The sequence below is a fragment of the Scyliorhinus torazame genome, chromosome 12, assembly GCF_047496885.1.
Source record: "Scyliorhinus torazame isolate Kashiwa2021f chromosome 12, sScyTor2.1, whole genome shotgun sequence".
Taxonomy (NCBI): Eukaryota; Metazoa; Chordata; class Chondrichthyes; order Carcharhiniformes; family Scyliorhinidae; genus Scyliorhinus; species Scyliorhinus torazame.
The window spans coordinates 191698425-191718259 of NC_092718.1; the positions used below are offsets into that span (position 1 = coordinate 191698425).

At 44.6% G+C, this 19835-nt stretch overlaps 2 protein-coding genes across 8 annotated transcripts in view; one reads left to right on the top strand and one right to left on the bottom strand.

Annotated features, from left to right (window-relative positions):
- Nucleotides 1-17665, top strand: part of LOC140386826 (adenine phosphoribosyltransferase) — a 31431-nt gene extending 13766 nt beyond the window's left edge. For all 7 annotated transcript variants that reach the window (XM_072469558.1, XM_072469559.1, XM_072469555.1 and 4 more), the window contains exons 4-6: nt 9568-9714; nt 15227-15322; nt 17486-17665. In XM_072469558.1, the coding sequence (XP_072325659.1) occupies nt 9568-9714; nt 15227-15322; nt 17486-17658 (416 nt within the window). In that variant the 3' untranslated portion in view covers nt 17659-17665. The remainder of the gene's footprint in view (nt 1-9567; nt 9715-15226; nt 15323-17485) is intronic.
- Nucleotides 12746-19835, bottom strand: part of LOC140386824 (ras-related protein Rab-34-like) — an 81367-nt gene continuing 74277 nt past the window's right edge. The window contains exon 12 of the mRNA XM_072469551.1: nt 12746-17498. The gene's annotated coding sequence lies outside the window, so the exon portion shown is untranslated. The remainder of the gene's footprint in view (nt 17499-19835) is intronic.

Here is a 19835-nt window from a genome sequence, read left to right on the forward strand (position 1 = left end):
GCAGTCAATAACAAAACGTTTAGCTTAAAATACCTTCTTTTGATAGTAGCATTTGCTTCGAGACACAGCAAGTTTGCATCCTTACATTTATTTTCTTGGAGGAACGTGTGAAAGCTGTATCCATCCATTCATGGCAGTATTTATTATCCTGGGGGTATTAAGGTTCAACTACATAGATTGGGTTGTAAACACATATAGGTTGTTCACAGCAGGAAAGGTTGCAGGATCCCTTTGCCGCGGGACATTAGTCAGCCAAACAACTGTTTAAAGCAATCTGTTCGCTTTCGTCCTTCATTCTGAAGGAAATTTGTTGATCTGAATGGTTACTCTCTTTCCCTCTCCAGCTGCTGAACAAGTTCAGCGTTTTAGAATTAAAGAATCCCTGCTTTACAGGAGGAGGCCATTCGGCCCATCGAGTCGGCACCGCCGCTCCAAAAGAGCACCCTATCGAGGCCCACGTCGCCCTCTTATCCCAGTAAACTCACCTAACCTTTGGACACTAAGGGGCAATTTAGCATAACCAATCCACCTAACCTGGAACTCCCTCCCTAATAACACTTTGGCTATCTGTACACCAGATGAACGGCAGCAGTTCAAGAAGGCAACCCAATGGCTTTCCATAGCTTTCATGATCATTTGTTGTGTTAGCCCATAAATCAGCAGGTACATTGAATTAAATTTCACAATATAGCATGGTGGGATTTGAACTCTGAGCTACTCGGTATCCCAGTTATTTGGCTTCCATAATCTATGGTGTACACGGGTTTATTGGTTTTAAGTTAACAACAACTTTTTAAAAAATGTATTCATTCTTGGGATGTGGACGTCGCTGGCTAGGCCAGCATTTATTGCCCATCCTTAATTGCTCTTGAGAAGGTGGTGATGCAATATATTTCCAAGTCAGGATGGTGAGTAAATTGGAGGGAAACTTCTAGGTGGTGGTGTTCGGAGGTATCTGTTGCCCTTGTCCTTCTAGATGATAATGGCCATGGATTTGGAACGTGCTGTCGATGGCGGCTTTGTTCCTGCAGCGCATCTTATACCAGCCTCCCCGAACAGGCGCCGGAATGTGGCGACTAGGGGCTTTTCACAGTAACTTCATTTGAAGCCTACATGTGACAATAAGCGATTTTTAAAAAAATAGTTGGTACACACGACTGACACTGTGCGTTGGTGGTGGAGGGATTGAATGTCTGTGGACGGGGTGCCAAAGGAGCGAGCTGCTTTGTTAGATTTATATAGTGCCATTAACGTGGAAAATGTCCCAAGGTGCTTCATTGGAGTGTTAGCAGACAAAATGTGACATTGAGCCATTTAAGGAGATATTGGGACTGGTTTAGCACAGGGCTAAAGAGCTGGCTTTTAAAGCAGACCAAGGCAGGTCAGCAGCACAGTTCAATTCCTGTACCAGCCTCCCCGAACAGACGCCGGAATGTGGCGACTAGGGGCTTTTCACAGTAACTTCATTTGACGCCTACTTGTGACAATAAGCGATTTTCATTTTCAATTTTTCATTTAAAATAGATGACCGATAGCTCAGTCAGAAAGGTAGGCTTTAATGAGAATCTTAAAGGAAGAGAAAGAGGTTGAAAGGATTTTATGGTGATAGCCTGCTCTAATGTAGAACCTTGGCCCAGGATTACTTTGAGCCGTCTGTCTACATAGGAGTGTGCTGAGCACCTTGGTTGTATTGTTAGTTTTAGACTTCCATCCAGCTAGTGAATTATCTTCAGTCACATTATCTGGTAATAAGATTTCTACATCTATTACTGTGCCCAAGCTATCAAGTGCTGGTTAGAAATTAAGATGAGCCATCCATTCCAATGAGCAAAGCTCCGATTCATTAATGTTACCATTACTCATGATGAGGTTAACTTAAATACTAGGGGTTCTTATATAAAACATTTCTGAAAGGATATATTAAATATTTGTTTGAATAAAATGTGTCCTCATTCCTGTGGCTTAATCCTGCTGATTTCTTTTCCCCTCGTTGAAAGAAGTTGGATTAAAGATTTGTGCCACGCTGTTATAACAAAGTTGCTGCATTTGTTTGATGGAAACATATTAAAATTCTTTGAGGGTTTAGTCTTTTAGCACAGGCTTAGTTTTTCAAACTTTCTTTTTATTCCAAATTGAGTACATTATTCCTGAATCAATTTGAACAATATATCAGAGTCATATTTAAATAATGTGCCAAGATTCACCTACGTTCATCCATCAGATACAAAAACAATATAGGTGTGTTGTCTGAGATTGGCTATCCATTCACTCCTATGGTCCAAACATAATGGGCAGTATGGGCTTGAAGTTTTGACATGGATTGGTGACCAGTGAGCATCTCACCACTATCCCAGGCACATAGAATGTCCCCAAGATTCCCATTTTTCCCTGTTTCCATTAAATAGTTCCATTTTCACCAGCAATTACAGAATTGCAGAATTGTTATGGCACAGAAGGAGGCCATTTGGCCCATTGTTCCTGCAGCAGCTCTCCAAACGAACATCATGGCTTCGTGCCATTCTCCATGCCCTTGTATATTGTTCCTATTCAAGTAATTATCTGATTCTCTCTTGAATGTCTCGATTGAACCGCCCTCCACTACACTTCCAGGCAGCGCATTCCAGACCCAAAACATTTGTGTTAAGAAGTTTTTTTCTCACATCATATTAATTTCAAATTCTTATAAGTCATTTATTTGCAAGAGGGCAGCTACATTTCAAACATATGGTCATCCAAATACTTAAAGTGGTATGACCTGGAGTCCATTCTGGGAGAACCTTGCATGAAAATTTGGCCTTGACCTGCAGGAAGTTGTTCATCTAAATGTACTATACTCGCCTTGTCCTCACACTGAAAGGGTTATTTTACAAACATCTATGCTATGTAAGGAGCTTTGCAACATGAGAACATGGATGAAAGATGGGGCTTTAGAACTATCGGTCTGATTCTGAATGTATACTGTTGTCAATCAATACTTCAATCTGGACCATAGGGACACAGGATATAGGAACATAGGAATTAGGAGCAGAAATTGGCAATTCAGCCCTTTGAGCCTGTCTACAGTTCCATCAGGTCATGGCTGATCTCTTCCTGGTCTCAAAACACCTCCCTACTTGTTTCCCATATACCAGTCTGGGGCTGGTTTAGCACAATGGGCTAAATCGCTGGCTTTTAAAGCAGACCCAGGCAGGCCAGCAGCACGGTTCAATTCCCGTACCAGCCTCCCCGAACAGGCGCCGGAATGTGGCGACTAGGGGCTTTTCACAGTAACTTCATTGAAGCCTACTTGTGACAATAAGCGATTTTCATTTCATTTCAACTTTAACTTGTTTTTTTTAAAAAATCAGAAATAAATCTATCTCCTTCTTGAAACCATTTAATGACTCAGATCCCACTGCACTATGGGGCAGTGAGTTCCACAAATTCATCGCCCTCTCCGAGAAGTAGTTCCTCCTAATCTCAGTTCTAAATCTACCTCCTCTCAATCTATATCTGTGACCTCTTGTTCTAGATTGCCCCACAAGGGGGAACATTTGGTCTCTGTTTACTTTACCAATCTCTTTCAGTATTTTATATACCTCGATCCGATCCCCTCTCATCCTTCTAAACTCCAGTGAGTATAAGCCCAAACTGTTTAATCTCTCCTCATACGTCAACTCTTTCATCGCCAGAATCAATCTGGTGAACCTCCTCTGAACTGCCTCCAATGCCACCACATCCTTCCTCAAATAAGGAGACCAAAACTGGACACAATATTCCAGATGTGGTCTCACCAACACCAATTGCAACAACACTTCTCTACTTTTATACTCCAGTCCTTTTGCAAATAAACGCTAACGTTACATTTGACATTTTAATTACATGCTGTATGCATATCAACTTTTTGTGATTCATGAAAAAAGACACCAAGATCCCTCTGCCCAGATGCATTTTGAATATGCTTTTCATTTAATTTGCCTTTTATTTTTTCAGCCAAAATGGATAACCTCACACTTATCCACATTAAACTCCATCTGCCAAATTTTGGACCAATCTCTTAGCCTATCTATATCCATCTGTAAAATCTTTAACTCCTCTTCCCTGCTATGTTACACTCTGCCCTGCTTGCAGATCATTTGTATAGATTGTAACCAGTTGAGGTCCGAGGACTGACCCCTGTGGCACCCCGTTAGTTTACAGCTCGCCAGCCAGAGAAGGACCCATTTATTCTGACACTCTGCTTTCTGTCAATTCGCCAATCCTTAATTCAATCTGGCGTTGTACCCCCAAACTCTGTGTCTGCGTGGGTTTCCTCCAGGTGCTCCGGTTTCCTCCCACAGTCCAAAGACATGAAGGTTAGGTAGATTGGCCAGCACTGTATGTTCTATGTTCTATGTTCTGGTCAGTCTTTTATGGGACACCTTGTCAAATGCCTTCTGGAAATCTAGATACCACATCCACAGGTTCCCCATTCTCCACCTTGATGGTTACGTCCTCAAAGAACTCAAGAAAGTTTGTCAAGCATGACTTACCCTTCATAAAACCTGCTGACACTGATGGATTGAGCTTTGTTTTTCCAAATGTTCAGTTATCTCCCCCTTAATGTTTGATTCCAGCAACTACAACACAGAGATCAAGCTAGCTGATCTATAGTTTCCTACCTTTTGCCTCTCTCCCTTTCTGAATAGGATCATCACATTAGCGTGTATGACCGGACTCTTCCAGAATCCAGGGAATTCTGAAATATCCAATGCATCCACTGGCTCTGCTGTCAACTCCCATATACTCACCAGTATCGTCCTCTAAAGGACCAACAATTACCTTTGCTATTCTCTTCCTCTTTATATACTTGTAGAAGCTTTTGGTACTAGTGCTTATGTTTTCTGCTTGTTTCCTTTAGTAGTCCATCTTAGCTTTGTTGATTCTAATTTTAGTAGCTTTTTGCTGACCCCTAACGTTCTCCCAATCCTCCAGCTTACTTACCACAAGCTTTTGCAGTGTGTTATGCCCTAGTTTTTGCCTTTATGTCTTCCTTGACTTATTTGTTTAGCCATGGAACGTTTTTCTCCCTTTTACAATTCCTCTTTCTCTCAGGAATGTACTTTAATTGAGAGATATTCAATCATAGAATCCCTACGGTGTAGAAGGATACCATTCAGCCCATCGAGTCTGCACCAACTCATATCCATTCACCCAACCACCCCTTCCTACCCCCATAACCCCATAACCTAACCTGCACATCCCTGGACACTAAGGGGCAATTTGCATGGCCAATCCACCTAACCCGTATATCTTTAGACAGTGGGAGGAAACAAGAGCAGCTGGAAGAAACCAACGCAGACATGGGGAGAATGTACGAACTCCACACAGACAGCGACCCAAGCTGGAATTGAGCCCGGGTCCCTGGCGCTGTGAGGAAGCACTGCTAACCACTGTGCCACCATACCTCCCTGAACATCCGCCATTGTTCCTCAACTGACCTACCCTCAATTACTTGTGCCCAGTCTACTTGGGCCAACTCTTTCCTCAAGCCTGTATAACTACCTCTGCTGAACACTAAAACTCTTCTCTTGCTCGACCTTAATTTGAAATTCTAGCATGCTGTGATCACTCCTTCCATGAGGATCCTTAATGACAAGACTATTTATCAACCATTCTTCATTGCATAATGCTAAATCTAAAATAGCCTGCTCTCTGGTAGGCTGCATAACATATAGCTATGAGAAACAATCCCTCATGCACTCTATGGAATCTCCCTCAAGGCTACCCTTGCCAACTTGGTTATTCCAGTCAATATGCATATTAAAATCACCCATGATTATCGTTGTGCCCTTCTCACAAGTCGTCATTATTTCTTGGTTTATACTGTATCCCACTTTGGAAATATTACTTGGGAGCCTGCAAATTATTCCTACCAGGGAGTTCTTTCCCTTGTTTTTTATTTTCACCCAGACCAATTCAACAAATTTATAGTGCGTGTGCTCTAACTGGTGATTGGCTGCGGTGTTGTGTGTGTTGATTGGTCTTGCTGTGTGTCCATCAGTGTGTGTGTATCTGCACCATGATATACTGGTGTATATTATGACACTACCGAGAATAGAAACTACAATACTAGCTAGAATACAAACTGGATATTCCAACAGTGATTTGAATTGCAATTTTATATACTGACTGGATTATTAGTAAAAGTATTGTTTCTTCACTAAATGGTGTGCTTCCCTGTTTGCCAAGTGTAACCTGGCCTGTATATTGCCATTCAGAACCATGTAGACAATGAAAATTCCACCCCATCTCTATCCTAAGTTAGTACTCAGCCAGTGTGGCAAAAATTAGCAGTTCTCAGCCACTAACAATTGAAATTAATGTGCCTGAAGAAATGGCAAACATTTTTACTTTTAGATTCTTTTCTTTCTCAGTATTCCTCAATGCCACTGATCTCACAAACATATTGATTCCTTGCTGGTGACAGCGAAGCTAGTATTTGCTGTTCTGTGACTTGAGGAAGCAATGATGATGGGAGGAAACTTACCATATTTTGTTCAAAGTGTCAGGCGAAGACTGAAAACCAGCATGTAGCTCTCCAGCTGCACAGACCAGTTTTCACTACAGAACGTGAGCCTCTGAGTAAAAGTCATGAGTGGGTGAGGTTTACGGCATCAGTCTGGCGAGGCAGGACCTCAGAGAGCCGGCAAGGCTGGCTCCAAGAATCAGGCGCCATCTTTAATAATCTTTATTAGTGTCACAAGTAGGCTTACATTAACACTGCAATGAAGTTACTGTGGAAACCCCCTAGTCGCCACACTCCGGCACCTGTTCAGGTACACTGAGGGAGAAGTCAGAATGTCCAATTCACCTAACAACCACATCTTTCGGGACTTGTGGGAGGAAACCGGAGCACCCGGAGGAAACCCGCGTAGACAGGTGCAGACTCCGCACAGACAGTGACCCAAGCCAGGAATTGAATGTGGGACCCTGGCGCTGTGAAGCAAGTGCTAACCACTGTGCTACTGTGCGGGCACCCAAATCAGAACTGATACCACACCCCCCACCCTCACCCCCATGACCCCCCACCCACCCACCACTAGGGAGGTGTCCCCGGCGGTCCCCCCACAAAATCATCGAGCAGTCTCCACCCCCTCCCAAACCAGGGAAGTATTGCAGGTGTTTCCTCCCCTCTATTGCTCGCTCCCCACACCATGCCTGCAAGTTCCCCTCTCAATAGCCTCGGTGCTCCTCCCCAACCACAGATGGCGGAAAACCCCTCCGCCCATCTGGCTCCCCATAGAGTCTGTCCGTGGCACTGCAGGCACTGCCCAAGCATATCCCTCTCCCCCCAGGGACTATATTTGCCTTTGCGTCCCTGCAGGGAAATTCCCTTCACAACTTCAAAGACCTGCTGTAAACCTCACCCATGTGATGTCATGCCAGGGAGGTTTAAATATTCAATGAGAAGGGGCATCATGTGGTGGGGAGGGTGGGTAATTACATTGAAATGCATTCAAAAACATTAAAATGAGGTTCTCGTCCTTGGTGTGCGTGGACCTCATGACGTCACCGGTGAGGAGTGTGGAAAATCGGGATATGTGATCTCTCCGGAGAGAACCGGGTTTGCCGATTTTCTCCACATTTTCCATCCACGTCGGCACAGTTAACGCAGGCTTAAAATCACCCCCACTGACTATGCTAGAGGACTGACAGGAATGAGGGCAAATGTTAATTTGTTGGATGCAATAACTCTAGCCTTCATATGGAGAATACCCATATTTTAGGACTGTGCCTATCTGGGAGTCCATGCCTTCAACTGAGGAGGAGTGAAGGCAGAATATTTGAGTTAAAACCTTACCGAACGTCGAGGACCCACAAGGCAGCATGGAGGGGATCATGAAGCTCCTGAAAGAATTTGGGGCCTTCTTGAGCGACAAACGCAACCTGAGCAAGAATTAAATCTTCCCGGTGAACCCAAAAGGGAGAGGGGCAGAACTGGAGGGGCTGCCGTTCCAACAAGCCCAAAGCAAATTCCGCTATTTGGGGATCCAAATTGCCCACGACTGGACATGGATCCACAAATGGAACATGACTAGTCTGGTGGAGGAAGTTAAAAAGGACCCGGAGAAGTGGGACACACTCCCACTCTCCCCAGCGGGGAGGGTGCAGATGATCAAGATAAACTTGCTGCTCAGGTTCCTCTTCCTGTTCAGATCCATACCGATCTACATCTCCAAAGCCTTATTTAACATAATTGATAAATTGATCATGGCATTGGTGTCAGGGGGGAAGAACCCAAGGATCCCTAACAGGGTCCGACAAAGAAAAAGAGTCATGGGAAGCCTGGCCCACCCAAACCTACAATACTACCACTGGGTGACCACAGCAGAGAGAATGAGGGGATGGATAAAGGAACCTGAAGCAGAATGGGTGAGGTTGGAGGAGAGTTCCTGCATAGGGACATCCCTCTGAGCCCTTGCCACAACAGCACTCCCATCCCCGCCAGCCAAACACTCAACAAGCCCAGTGGTAGTAGCCATACTCCGGACTGGAACCAACTGAGACAGCACTTTGAACTGACCGAAATGTCCACCATGGTTTGCGGCAGCCGTGCTGGATGCCATCTTTAAAAGGTCGAGACAGGACCGGGGAGACATTGACAGTCTGCGATTTCTACACGGACGATAGTTAAGCGTCATTGGATGAACTAAGAGAGACTCCAGCTGCCATGGGGAAATGACCTAAGGTACATCCAGGTCACAAACCTCCTCCATAGGGAAATAGCAACATACCCATGGATGCTGGGACACTCAATATTCCACCAACTGTTGGATGAGGATGACATTGGGGAGGTAACTGTGGGGACTGTATGGGCGTCTACTGGAGGAAACACGCATCCTTCTGGACAAGAGAAAAGTGGGAGGAAGAACTAGGGACAGAAATAGGGAGGGGTCTCTGGATCGAAGCATTGAACAGGGCAAACTCTACCTCTGCATGCACAAAGCTGAGCGTAATACAGCTAAAGGTGGTGCACAGAGCACACCTAACCAGAACCAGAATGAGCAAGTTCTTTCGGAGGAAGAATGTGAACGGTGCCAGGGTAGCCCGATCAACCACACTCACATGTTCTGGGCATGCCCCAGACTTGTAAAGTTCTGGGCAGCCTTCTTTCAGGCAATGTCCAAGGGTATGGGGCTGAGGGTGGAGCCGTGCCCGAAAGTGGCGGTCCTTGGGGGTCTCAGAGCAGCAAGAACTTTTCATGGGGTGGGGGGCCGACAGCGCTCTTGCCTTTGCCTCCCTAATTGCCTGCCGAAGAATCCTGCTCGACTGGCGATCAGCAGCACCACCTAAAGCTGTGGACTCCCCGCCCCCCCCCCCCCCCCAATGGAAAGTATAAATAAAACTGGGGGACAAATGCTGAGCCACTGTACATACACAAGGTGCAGGAAAGGGGGGGGGGGGTAGAATTGAGCCAATGTTATCTGGGTGTATTGCTTCCTTCTTACTTTTTCTGATTGTACTGTCACATGTAATAAACTGGAAAAAAAAACTAAATTTTACCAAACACTCATGAGATCCAAACTTGATATTTTGCGATTTTAGGAGCAGCGATAGCTAACCGTCTTGGAAAAGGGTTTATGACAATCCGGAAAGAGGGACATAGCTGCGTAGAAACAAAGGGCAAAGCCTACTCTGACTACACAGGTCGACAGAAATTGCTGGAAATGCGCACTGATGTGGTTAAAACAGGTTGGTGTTTGATGAGATATCATTTTGTGTTTCATTGTCGGGATGGGGGTGCTGCTGACACGATTGGCAAATATTGCATATCTGCAGTTGCCTTGAAGTAAATGGCCTGCTCGGCCATTTTGCAGGACAGTAGAAAGTCAACCATGTTGGTGTTGTAACGCACCTGCCAGACCGGCCAATAACTTCAGGTTTTTTTCCATCAAGGATATTAACAAACCGATTGCCAGTTTCTAAAAATAAATTCAGAGTATCCAATTGTTTTTCCAATTAAGGGGCAATTTAGCATGCTCAATCCACTTACGCTGCACATCTTTGGGTTGTGGGGGTGAACTCGCACAGATACGGGGAGAGTGTGCAAACTCCATTCGGACAGTGACCCAAGGCCGGGATCGAACCTGGGACCTCGGCGTTGTGAGGCAGCAGTGCTAACCACTTCGCCACCATGCCGCCCAACCAATTGCCAGTTTTAATGAAAATTTTAAAACTTTGTCATGTCATCTTTTAACTCCAGAGTTTCAAACCAAATTAAAATTTCCAAATTGCCATTTTGGGTTTTGAACTAACTTTTCCCAGGTTACGGGCCAAACATTTCTACTGGTCCCAGTGAAATAGCCACCAGCGCACTGTACCCACTACTCACAAACTGGGCACAATCTCAATACAGGAAATGGGTAATGTAATTTAAACCTCACAGTTATATCCTGGACCAATTGCCGCCAGGCGGATGGGATTTTGCACAGTTCAAGTGTAATGTTCTTCAACTATTAAGAAGGCAAACTAAAAACTGTTGAAGATGAACTATCACCAAATTGTAATTCCCAAGTTGACATTTGTGAATTCACAGCTCTAGTCAATAGAAAACCTTGGGCTGGATTCTCCGTCCCACCATGTCACATTTCTGTTTCACCCCGCCGACGGGATGCTCCGTTATGCCGGCTGGACAATGGTGTTTCCCATTGTGGGGCAGTCCCACGCCGTCGGGAAACCCCCGGGCTGCCGGCAAAACGGAGCATCCGGCCAGCGGAGAATCCAGTCCCTTATTTGTGAATGTTTACAAATGGCTTTTGATGAGCTGCTGATCAACCAATTAATTTAAACAAAATCTGAAGTACAAATTAGAAATCAGCCTTGGGTCATCAGATTTGTATGTGAAGCCGAAACCCTTAAGAATAAATTGCCTCAAAATAGAATTCATTTGAATGTGCTTCAAAGTATCATCTTGCATCATTGACTTTGTCTATATATGTGGTTGTGGAACCCACCTCTTCACTCACCTGAGGAAGGAGCAGTGCTCCGAAAGCTAGTGATTCGAAACAAACCTGTTGGACTTTAACCTGGTGTTGTAAGACTTCTTATTGTGCCCACCCAGTCCAACACCGGCATCTCCACATCATAATTAAAACAACAGCAGCAAGCTTTCATGGGTTTAAATAAAGAGGATTATTTATTCATGCATTCACCCCGAAGGGCTAAATGCCACATATCACTCACTCATATGCACTCACAGAAGAAAGATATAGTTCAAGAGGATGACACACTTCTACCAGTTGTGAACAAAAGAATAATTCACATATTTGGCTCACTGTAGGAAAATAAGCTCTTGCAGAGTTTTGTTTTATTCGTTCATGGTTTGTGGGTGTCGCAGGCAGTGCCAGCATCTATTGCCCTTCCCTTATTGCCCTTGAGGGGCAGTTCAGAGTCAACCACAGTGCTGTGCATCTGGAGTCACATATAGGCCAAACCAGGTAAGGATGGTAGATTTCCTTCCCTGGCATTAGTGAACCAGATGGGTTTTTACAACAATCGACAATAGTTTCATGGTCATCACTGGACTAGAATTCCAGATTTTTATTGAATTCAAATTTCACCATCTGCAGTGGTGGAATTTGAACCTGGGACCCCAGAGTCCTCAGGGTCTCTGGATTACTAGTCCAGTGACAATACCACTATGCCACTGCCTTCCTCTGTGGACATGGAGAGGATGTTTCCACTAGCAGAAAAACCTAGAACCCGAGGGAACAGCCTCAACCTGAAGGGCTATGCTTTAAAACAGAGAGGAGGAGGAATGTCTTCAGCCAGAGGGTGGTGAATCTGTGGAACTCCTTGCTGCAGATGGCTGTGGAGGCCGAATCACTGAGTGACTTCAGGCAGAGCTAGATAGATTTATGATTAATAAGGGGATAAGGGATTATGGGGAGAAGGCAGGAGAATGGGGATGAGAAACATATCCATGATTGAATAGCGGAGCAGATCGATGGGCTGAATGGCCTAATCCTGCTCTGTCTGTTGACGTTTTTACTCCAAAAGGAGCGCCCAGATGGGATTAAAAGCTGAAATCAAATATCAGGATTATTGCTGGATTCCCTTGAAGAGATAGGCGTTCCGCAGGTCACAAGTTAGACACTTGTAGTTTTTCCCTGTCAAAAGGTCAAGTTTCTTTACACGTTGGGCGGCACGGTGGCCTAGTGGTTAGCACTGCTGCCTATGGCACTGAGGACCCGTGTTCGATCCTGGCCTCGGGTCACTGCCCGTGTGGAGTTTTCACACTCTTCCCGTATCTGTGCGGGTCTTGCCCCCACATCCAAAGATGTGCAGGGTAGGTAGACTGGTTATGCTAAATTGCCCCTTATTGGAATAAAATAACTGGATACTCTAAATTAAAAGAAAAGGGGCGGGATTCTTCCTTTTGGGGACTAAGTCACCACGCCCACCGTAAATCGGGCTGGAATCACTCCGGACTTTTGCCTAGAAAGTCCGGGGTGATTCTCTGTTCTCCATGGGGCTAGCACAGCCCCGGCATGCTCCTGCAGCTCTGGCTGCGCAAACGGGTATGCGCATGCGCGCGGCTTCCCACTTCGGCGTGGGCGACGCTGATTTGGTGGATGGAGACCATGTGCCACGCGGAGGAAGGTAGATCCTCCTCCGATCGCGGTGGCCTGCCGATCAGTGGCCCCCGATCGTGGGCCTGCCCACCGCTGAGGCCCCCCCCCCCCCCCCCCCCCCGAGTCCGGTTTCCCTCCACCCCCCCAAGGACCGCCACCATGGCCGCGAATCCAAGCTCCCGCTGGGTGGTATCAGATTAGAACCACGTCGGCGGGATTCGGCGGACTTCGGCCCATCGATCGCCGGAGAAACGCCGCTGGGTGCTTTTTCAGCGGCCTCCAACCGGCACCGCATGGACCACGGCGCACGGCTGATGGGCGATTCTCCGGTCAGCAGAGAATCGCGTCCCGGTGTCGGAGTGGGGTGGCGGGATTCTCGCGCCGCCCCAGCGATTCTCCGACTCGGCGCGAGCTCGGAGAATCCCGGCCAAGGTTTCTTTACAAGTGGACTTGGAATAGAAATCAAGCTGCAAGAATATTAAATGTAACAGTCTTTGGGTTTAAAAAGGTTAGGTTTTCCTGCCTTGTTCGCAGCTGGTACTCTGCAGTGGGTGTTCTTTGCAGACTGACTAGTTACCTTAGGTCCTTGAGATAAAACTGAAACAAGTGATGTTGTTAACTCAGAGTGGTTTGAAAATCATACATACAATTTACAGTGCAGAAGGACGCCATTCGGCCCATCGAGTCTGCACCAGCCCTTGGAAAGAGCACCCTACTTAAACCCACACCTCCACCCTATCCCAGTAACCCCACCAGACCTTTTTTTTTTTGGACACTAAGGGCAATTTATCATGGCCAATCCACCTAACCTGCACATCTTTGGACTGTGGGAGGAAACCGGAGCACCCGGAGGAAACCCACGCACACACGGGGAGGACGTGCAGACTCCGCACAGGGAGTGACCCAAGCCGGGAACCGAACCTGGGTCCCTGGAGCTGTGTTGCAACTGTGCTAACACCTGTGCTGCCCTGCTGCCCATGCTTTGAGGGGGAGAGCTGACTGGTGGTGGTTTAACCTGAGGGTCACCACAGCTCAGGCGAGGAGCAAGGTTGAGAAGGCGGGGCCTTCACGGATAAGCTCAGCCGGTACGGGGATTGAACCAGCGCTGCGGGTCTCGTTCCGCATCACAAACCAGCTCTCCAGCCCACTGAGCTAAATCATCATCCCAAATCCAAAGCCATTGCAACATAATAGGAAATTGATGATGGTCACTCATACCTACTTGTCGTTAAGTGGTTTTCTGAAGGTCTATTTTGTTAAATTTTGAACTTGGAGACCTGTTGGAAGTTTATTGACTTGCAGTTTTGGCTAAACCACAAACAATAGTAGGTGTGCATTCCAGGTATGAACTCCTCCTGGGTATGTGCATTCAATGGGGAGGCCCTCACCCAAGGTTATTCAATGTGGAGCTTTCCGGAGACTTGATATATTTCTAAGCCAATGCAGAAATTTCAAAAGTTCACTGACCATTGGCACCCATTTTGTAACCTGTTTTGTGCCAATTTTTGATGCAGTCCATATTTAGAGTCATAAATCGGATAGGCCTTAACTGGGCATGACATTAGATTGAGGTGATTGTTCAGTTTGTGAGTTACTGGCACCAATTGTGTGCACTGTGGAAAAGCGCCAAGCAAAGAATATATAATTAGTCACAAGGGAGATGGAAAACTGAAAGAAATTCCACAATTACTCTTGCATAATTCTCACTAGCTAACTATTACGATCCCAGACCAGACCCCAACAGTGGCTAGGAAACTGGACTGAAACCCCAACGTTTTAGTTCATTTATAAGACTGCGGTGTGGGATTGCATGAAGAAATAGGGCTTTGGTATTTCTAAAACAAAACTTTATTATGAATACAATGTTAAACGTTTTACCTTTGCAACTGAAAAGAACAGCTTACAATTACCCCTTAGCACTGCTACTTAATTTCCCATTAAACTACAAGAAAATAAACAGACAGCTCTCAATCTTTCCTATAATTAGCACAGCATAGTGTAGTACTTGCTTTATAAAACAGATTTCCCCCTCTGTTAGAACCCCTTCAGACTCTGGCTGAATATCTTCAAAAAGCTGGTTCACCTGGCGCATTTCAGCTTCGTCCTTGTCCTCAGACAAGACTGCTCTGCTTTACAAATTATTACTCTTTTATAACTATCCTACTAAGAGAGAACTGTGATCGGGCAATCAGAATTCAGCACCTCTCTCTCCCAAAGCTTTTCCAAAACTGCCTCTCTGTATTCCTGGGCTCCACCCAGTAATAACCTCAGCTCCCCAAGTTGAAAATCAAATTATCTCTGCGGACTGCAAAGCACATTAACTCTCCAGGGACTTCCCCAGTCAAACCACATTCCTCTGGTCTATTCACCTGCTGTTTCCTAGAATTTCCCAGGTCTTTTTTTTTAAAAATGACCCCTGCAGTCAAGCACACTATAACCCCAGAGTTTTAACCCTTAAGTTTTCCTGATATTTAGAAGCCAATATTCTTAAAATCATCCATTCATCACACTAACTACAAAGCATTTTTACAGGGTGGCTTCTACTCTCAGTAATGGGTGGTGACTGCTGAAGTAGCAGGGGCAATAATATACTCTCTACCAAAAAAAAATGCCTCAAAATGTGATTTCAGGTTTACGAATCCTGCTGGTGGACCAGTGGATTGAGACTGGGGGCACGATGGAGGCTGCGATTGCACTCATTGAAGGTCAAGGTGGAACTATAGCAGGTAGGGAGAGTAAATAATGTCAATTGATCACTGCCAGTAATAAAAATACCTCTAGCACACCTTTCAACTTCCGGTGGTATTATTCTGGTGTTTTAATCGAACAACAAATACCACTGTCAAAAATGTGAGTGAAGGCAATTTGGTTCAACCTTGTTGAAAGAGGATTTAAAAAATATTAATCAAGCATTCCCTTCCTGAATGCCATGTAAACTTCAAATTGTGCTGTAACACTGTTGAGCAGGCAATGTGATTCTTTCAGACTCCATAAACTCTGTTGTGTTGAAGGCAATGTCTGGTCCATATTGTTTTTGATCTGTATGAGTCGGAATCATGAACGGATTTTCAAATCCATTTCAGGAGCATTTTTTGCAAGCTAATACCGATTTTGTACATAATTTGTTTGTGGAGTGTGCTATATTAAGTAATTCATTTGTCAACATAACATATTGAATAAACAAGGCAATTTCCCCACACAATTGTAGATTCCAGTACTTTCTGGAAAGAAAATGATGGGAGTATGAACAAAATAATCCTTAATATATTGTGATGAATATAGGATGTTCAGATATATTGCATTATATGGAATTGGTGCAATAAGGGTTAAAAGCCTAGGTTAGTACGTAACTGCTGCAGTCATGTTTTTTAAAATCCTGGTTTGAAAAGCAGTAGGCTTTTTGGAGACAGAGTTGCAATTAAAGAATCGTAAAAGTTGGGCTAATGGAATTTTGTTTATATAAAGAGGGCTCCCTGGGGAGTAAACATGGTGTTTAGCTTAGCAAGATGATGCCATTAATGGGAAGAGCCAGAGGCTGAAGCGGTCGAGTGTTGTTTTTCAGTTTTGAAATTAAGTTTTAGATTTGGATGTGGACAGACAAGCAGCCTCTCTGAAAACAGTGAGTTAAAGATTTGCCCTGTGTGAACAAGGCTGGAGCCATTCTTCAAAGGCTGGTAGGTGAATCAAGTAGTCTGAGACAGACAAGTAAGCTGGCTCCTGAAGGATATCACTTTTTCAAAGCAGAGTATCCAAGACATCTCTGTTATACGAGTATTCCTGGGTCTGTTAATTGTATTCAAAAGTGTTTTTTGACCTGAGGTGGGTGTTGTTTAAGCTGAGATAAAGCTAGCAGTTAGGAGTTATTGTTTCAGTGCATTGTTAAACATTGTTTAACTGTAAATTGTAAGCTATTGTCTTTATGATATTGAATTAGTAATACTGTGTTAGTAATAATGTGTCTTTTAATACACCATCTCCCTATTTGTACGCGGAATCACTCCTGGAGCGAAGCATCCTTTCCTCAGTCATGCAAATTAAATAAAATATTGGAGTTTCTGTCCAGTATCCTAGAACATGTCAGGGTCTGGTCCAAGATCGTAAGAGGACTATTAAAACACCTGGACTCTATCAAACTGGGTATCAAGGTTCTTGAAGATTACCAAAAAGCTATTTTGTAAATCGTCACATTCCTTTTTAATCTTAGCATTTAGGAATCACAGAGTGACAATAAGTAAAATGTAGGATTAAGAGAAGCAAATAAAACCGCAGGAGAAGGAGAATTAAAAGAACAATGAGGAGATAGTCTATTTAACATTAATTTCTGAAGACATCATTGAGGAATCAGCAAAATTAAGAACTGTTCACCAAATCCTTCAACAGAAAAGCAATAGTCCTAACATGGATTCCCACAGGACATCACTAATAATTGTACCCCATGCAGACTGCTGATCAACTCACAATTATCCTTCTTGAAGGGAAAGCTAGTACATGGAGTCACTTTGAGATTGTGTTGGCATACCTGAAGTTGGAAAGAGGACTACCAGCTATGGCAGCCACAATGTCCTGAGCCTGGCAGGTTCACAGCATACAAGAGTGTTGTTAATTGGTGACCTGGCTACTTTAGCTCATCAGTATGATCTAGTGGAACAGAATTATCAACGGAACTGGGATTCATTCTGCTGAGCTTCAAACAACCACAGGAAGTTAAATGGATAGGTGTTCCTGTCTGAACAACAGCAGAAAGCATACCAGTGTTCTGTCTGGATAAAATGCATGGCTTTGGCTGAGGAGGGGAAGGTAGGACTGCCAACTCTTTTTGGCAGTGTAGATAAGCTATGTTGTCTTTCTTCTCTGTGCAAGTCTTGTAACATTCTTTGTTCCCTTTATAGGTATTGCTGCAATCTGTATTGAGGAAACCAAAGGTGGAAAGCGAATTAAAGCAAAATACAAATGTTCGACCTGTGTCCCCGAGCACCTGCAGCCGCAATTTAACAATAAATACCTAGAGACCTTTAAAGCCTTTGAGACAAAAAATACGGTTTTGAAAAATAAATCTGAGTGAAGCATCATTTGGCTCCTGAAGTCTCTCTTTTCTTGATTGGTGTACAACAGGTGTACTACCATGAAATGTAATTTCTTAAGGAGAGGCAGTATCAATTTCAACTCCAGTACATACAAAATGTACTTGTCATTCCTCCCAAGTGTTCCACTTACTTACACCATTCCTTAATTCAAAGAGCAGAGATTCAATTTACCTAAAGGCATTTATCTGTATTGCCCTTATGGTGGCTTTAATAGACACCACAGGAGCAAGAGGTAAGTGCCTCTGAAAAGCATGGAATGACAGAGGTCCAAGCCCTATCTCGAATTTATGCATATTTCCACTTCAGTGCATTGCTGAAGGGATGCTGGATGTGAAGGCGCCATCGTCCTAATGAGCTGTTAAACGATAAAAGATCCGGTAAAAGATCCCACGGCACTTCTTGAAGAATAGCCATTTCTCCCAATATCCTGACCATCATTACTCCTTCAACCAAGAACACCAGAATCAGATTATCTGACCATTTATCCATTTGCTGTTGATTATGAATGCATAGATTTGCTGGGTCAATACACATAGAGTCATATTCTACCTTTAAATGTTTTCTTCACTTTTATTTGTTTTATGATGACGTGCCTATGAATGAAATCTTTGCCTCCTCAAAGATTTACAGGTGTCGAAGACCATTTCCCGGTCCTGATCTCTCACAATTCAGAGATCTGCATCAGGGGTAGTTAGGGGTGGCCAATTAAGGAGTCACCTCCATGTTTGCCACCCAAATAAGGATATTGGATGGGTTCTTGAAGCAGGAGCTCAGGATATAGAGGCCCACTCCAATGTAGGCTGCCAGTCCCTGTTGTGAGACCAGTAGAATTGTTTCTGAGGGCCGAATTGCTGAATGCAAGTTTAACTGCATCTGGCCATCGGTGACATCCATCTCCATGATCTCATCACTCAAATGGAAAGGGTGTAGTATGGGCAGTGAGGTTCTCAATGGCTCCAAATCAAGGTTGCATTTGACCGATGGAGTCAATGGGAATCAAGGCTTGGAGTCGTACCTGGTACAAAGGAAGATGGTTGAGGTTTCTGCAAATCAGTTATCTCAGCTCCAGGACATCACTGCAGGAGTACCTCAGGGAAATGTCTTATGCCCAACCATCTTCAGCTGTTCTGTCAAGACCTTCCTTCCATCATAAGGTCAGAAGTGGAGATATTTGCTGACAATTGCACAATGTTCAGCACCATTTGTGACTCAACTTACCTCTGCATTTCAGCTCTTTTGTCCATGTTTGAACCAAGGCTGTAATGAATTCAGGAGCTCAGTGACCCGGGCGGAATACAAACTGAGCGTCAGAGAATAGGTTATGCTAAGCAAGTACCACTTGATTATATTGTTGATGACCCCTTCCATCATTTCACTAATGATTGAGAGTAGGCTCATGGGCTGTTATTGGGCGGGTTCAATTTCTCCTGCTTTTTGTGTACAGGAGACACCTGGGCAATTTTCCACATTGGCAGGTTGATGCCAGTGTTGGAGCTGTACTGGAACTGTTTGCTAGAGGCATGGCAAGTTCTGGAGCACACATCTTCAGTACTAGTGCCAAAATATTTTCAGGGCCGAAGTCTTTGCAGTATCCAGTGTCTTTAGCCTTTTCTTGATATCACATGGAGTGAATTGAATTGGCTGAAGACAGGCATCTGTGATGCTGGGGACATCCGAAGGAGGCGAGATGGATCATCCACTCGCACTTCTGGTTCAATATTGATGCAAATGCCTCATCCTTTTTCTTTTGCACTCATGTGCTGGGCTCCCCCCTTATTGAGGATGGGGATATTCATAGGGCCTCCTCTTCCAGTTAGTTGTTTAATTGTCCACCACTTCTGATCGGCCACAGCCCCTCATGGTTGTCTAGTTTTGAGCTTCTCGATCTGTTCAAAATCTATCCCACTGAGCACAGTGGTAGTGCCGCACAACTCAATGGAGGGTATCTTCAATCTATGAAGGGACTTTGTCTCCACAAGGACTGTGTGGTGATCATTCCTACCATCATGGACAGATGCATCTGTAGCAGGCAGGTTGGTGAGGATGAGGTCAAGTATATTTTCCCTCTTGTTGGTTTCTCACCAGCTGCCACTCACCCGGTCTAGCAGCTATGTCTTTTAGGAACTGGACAGCTTGTCCAAGGTGGTACTACCTT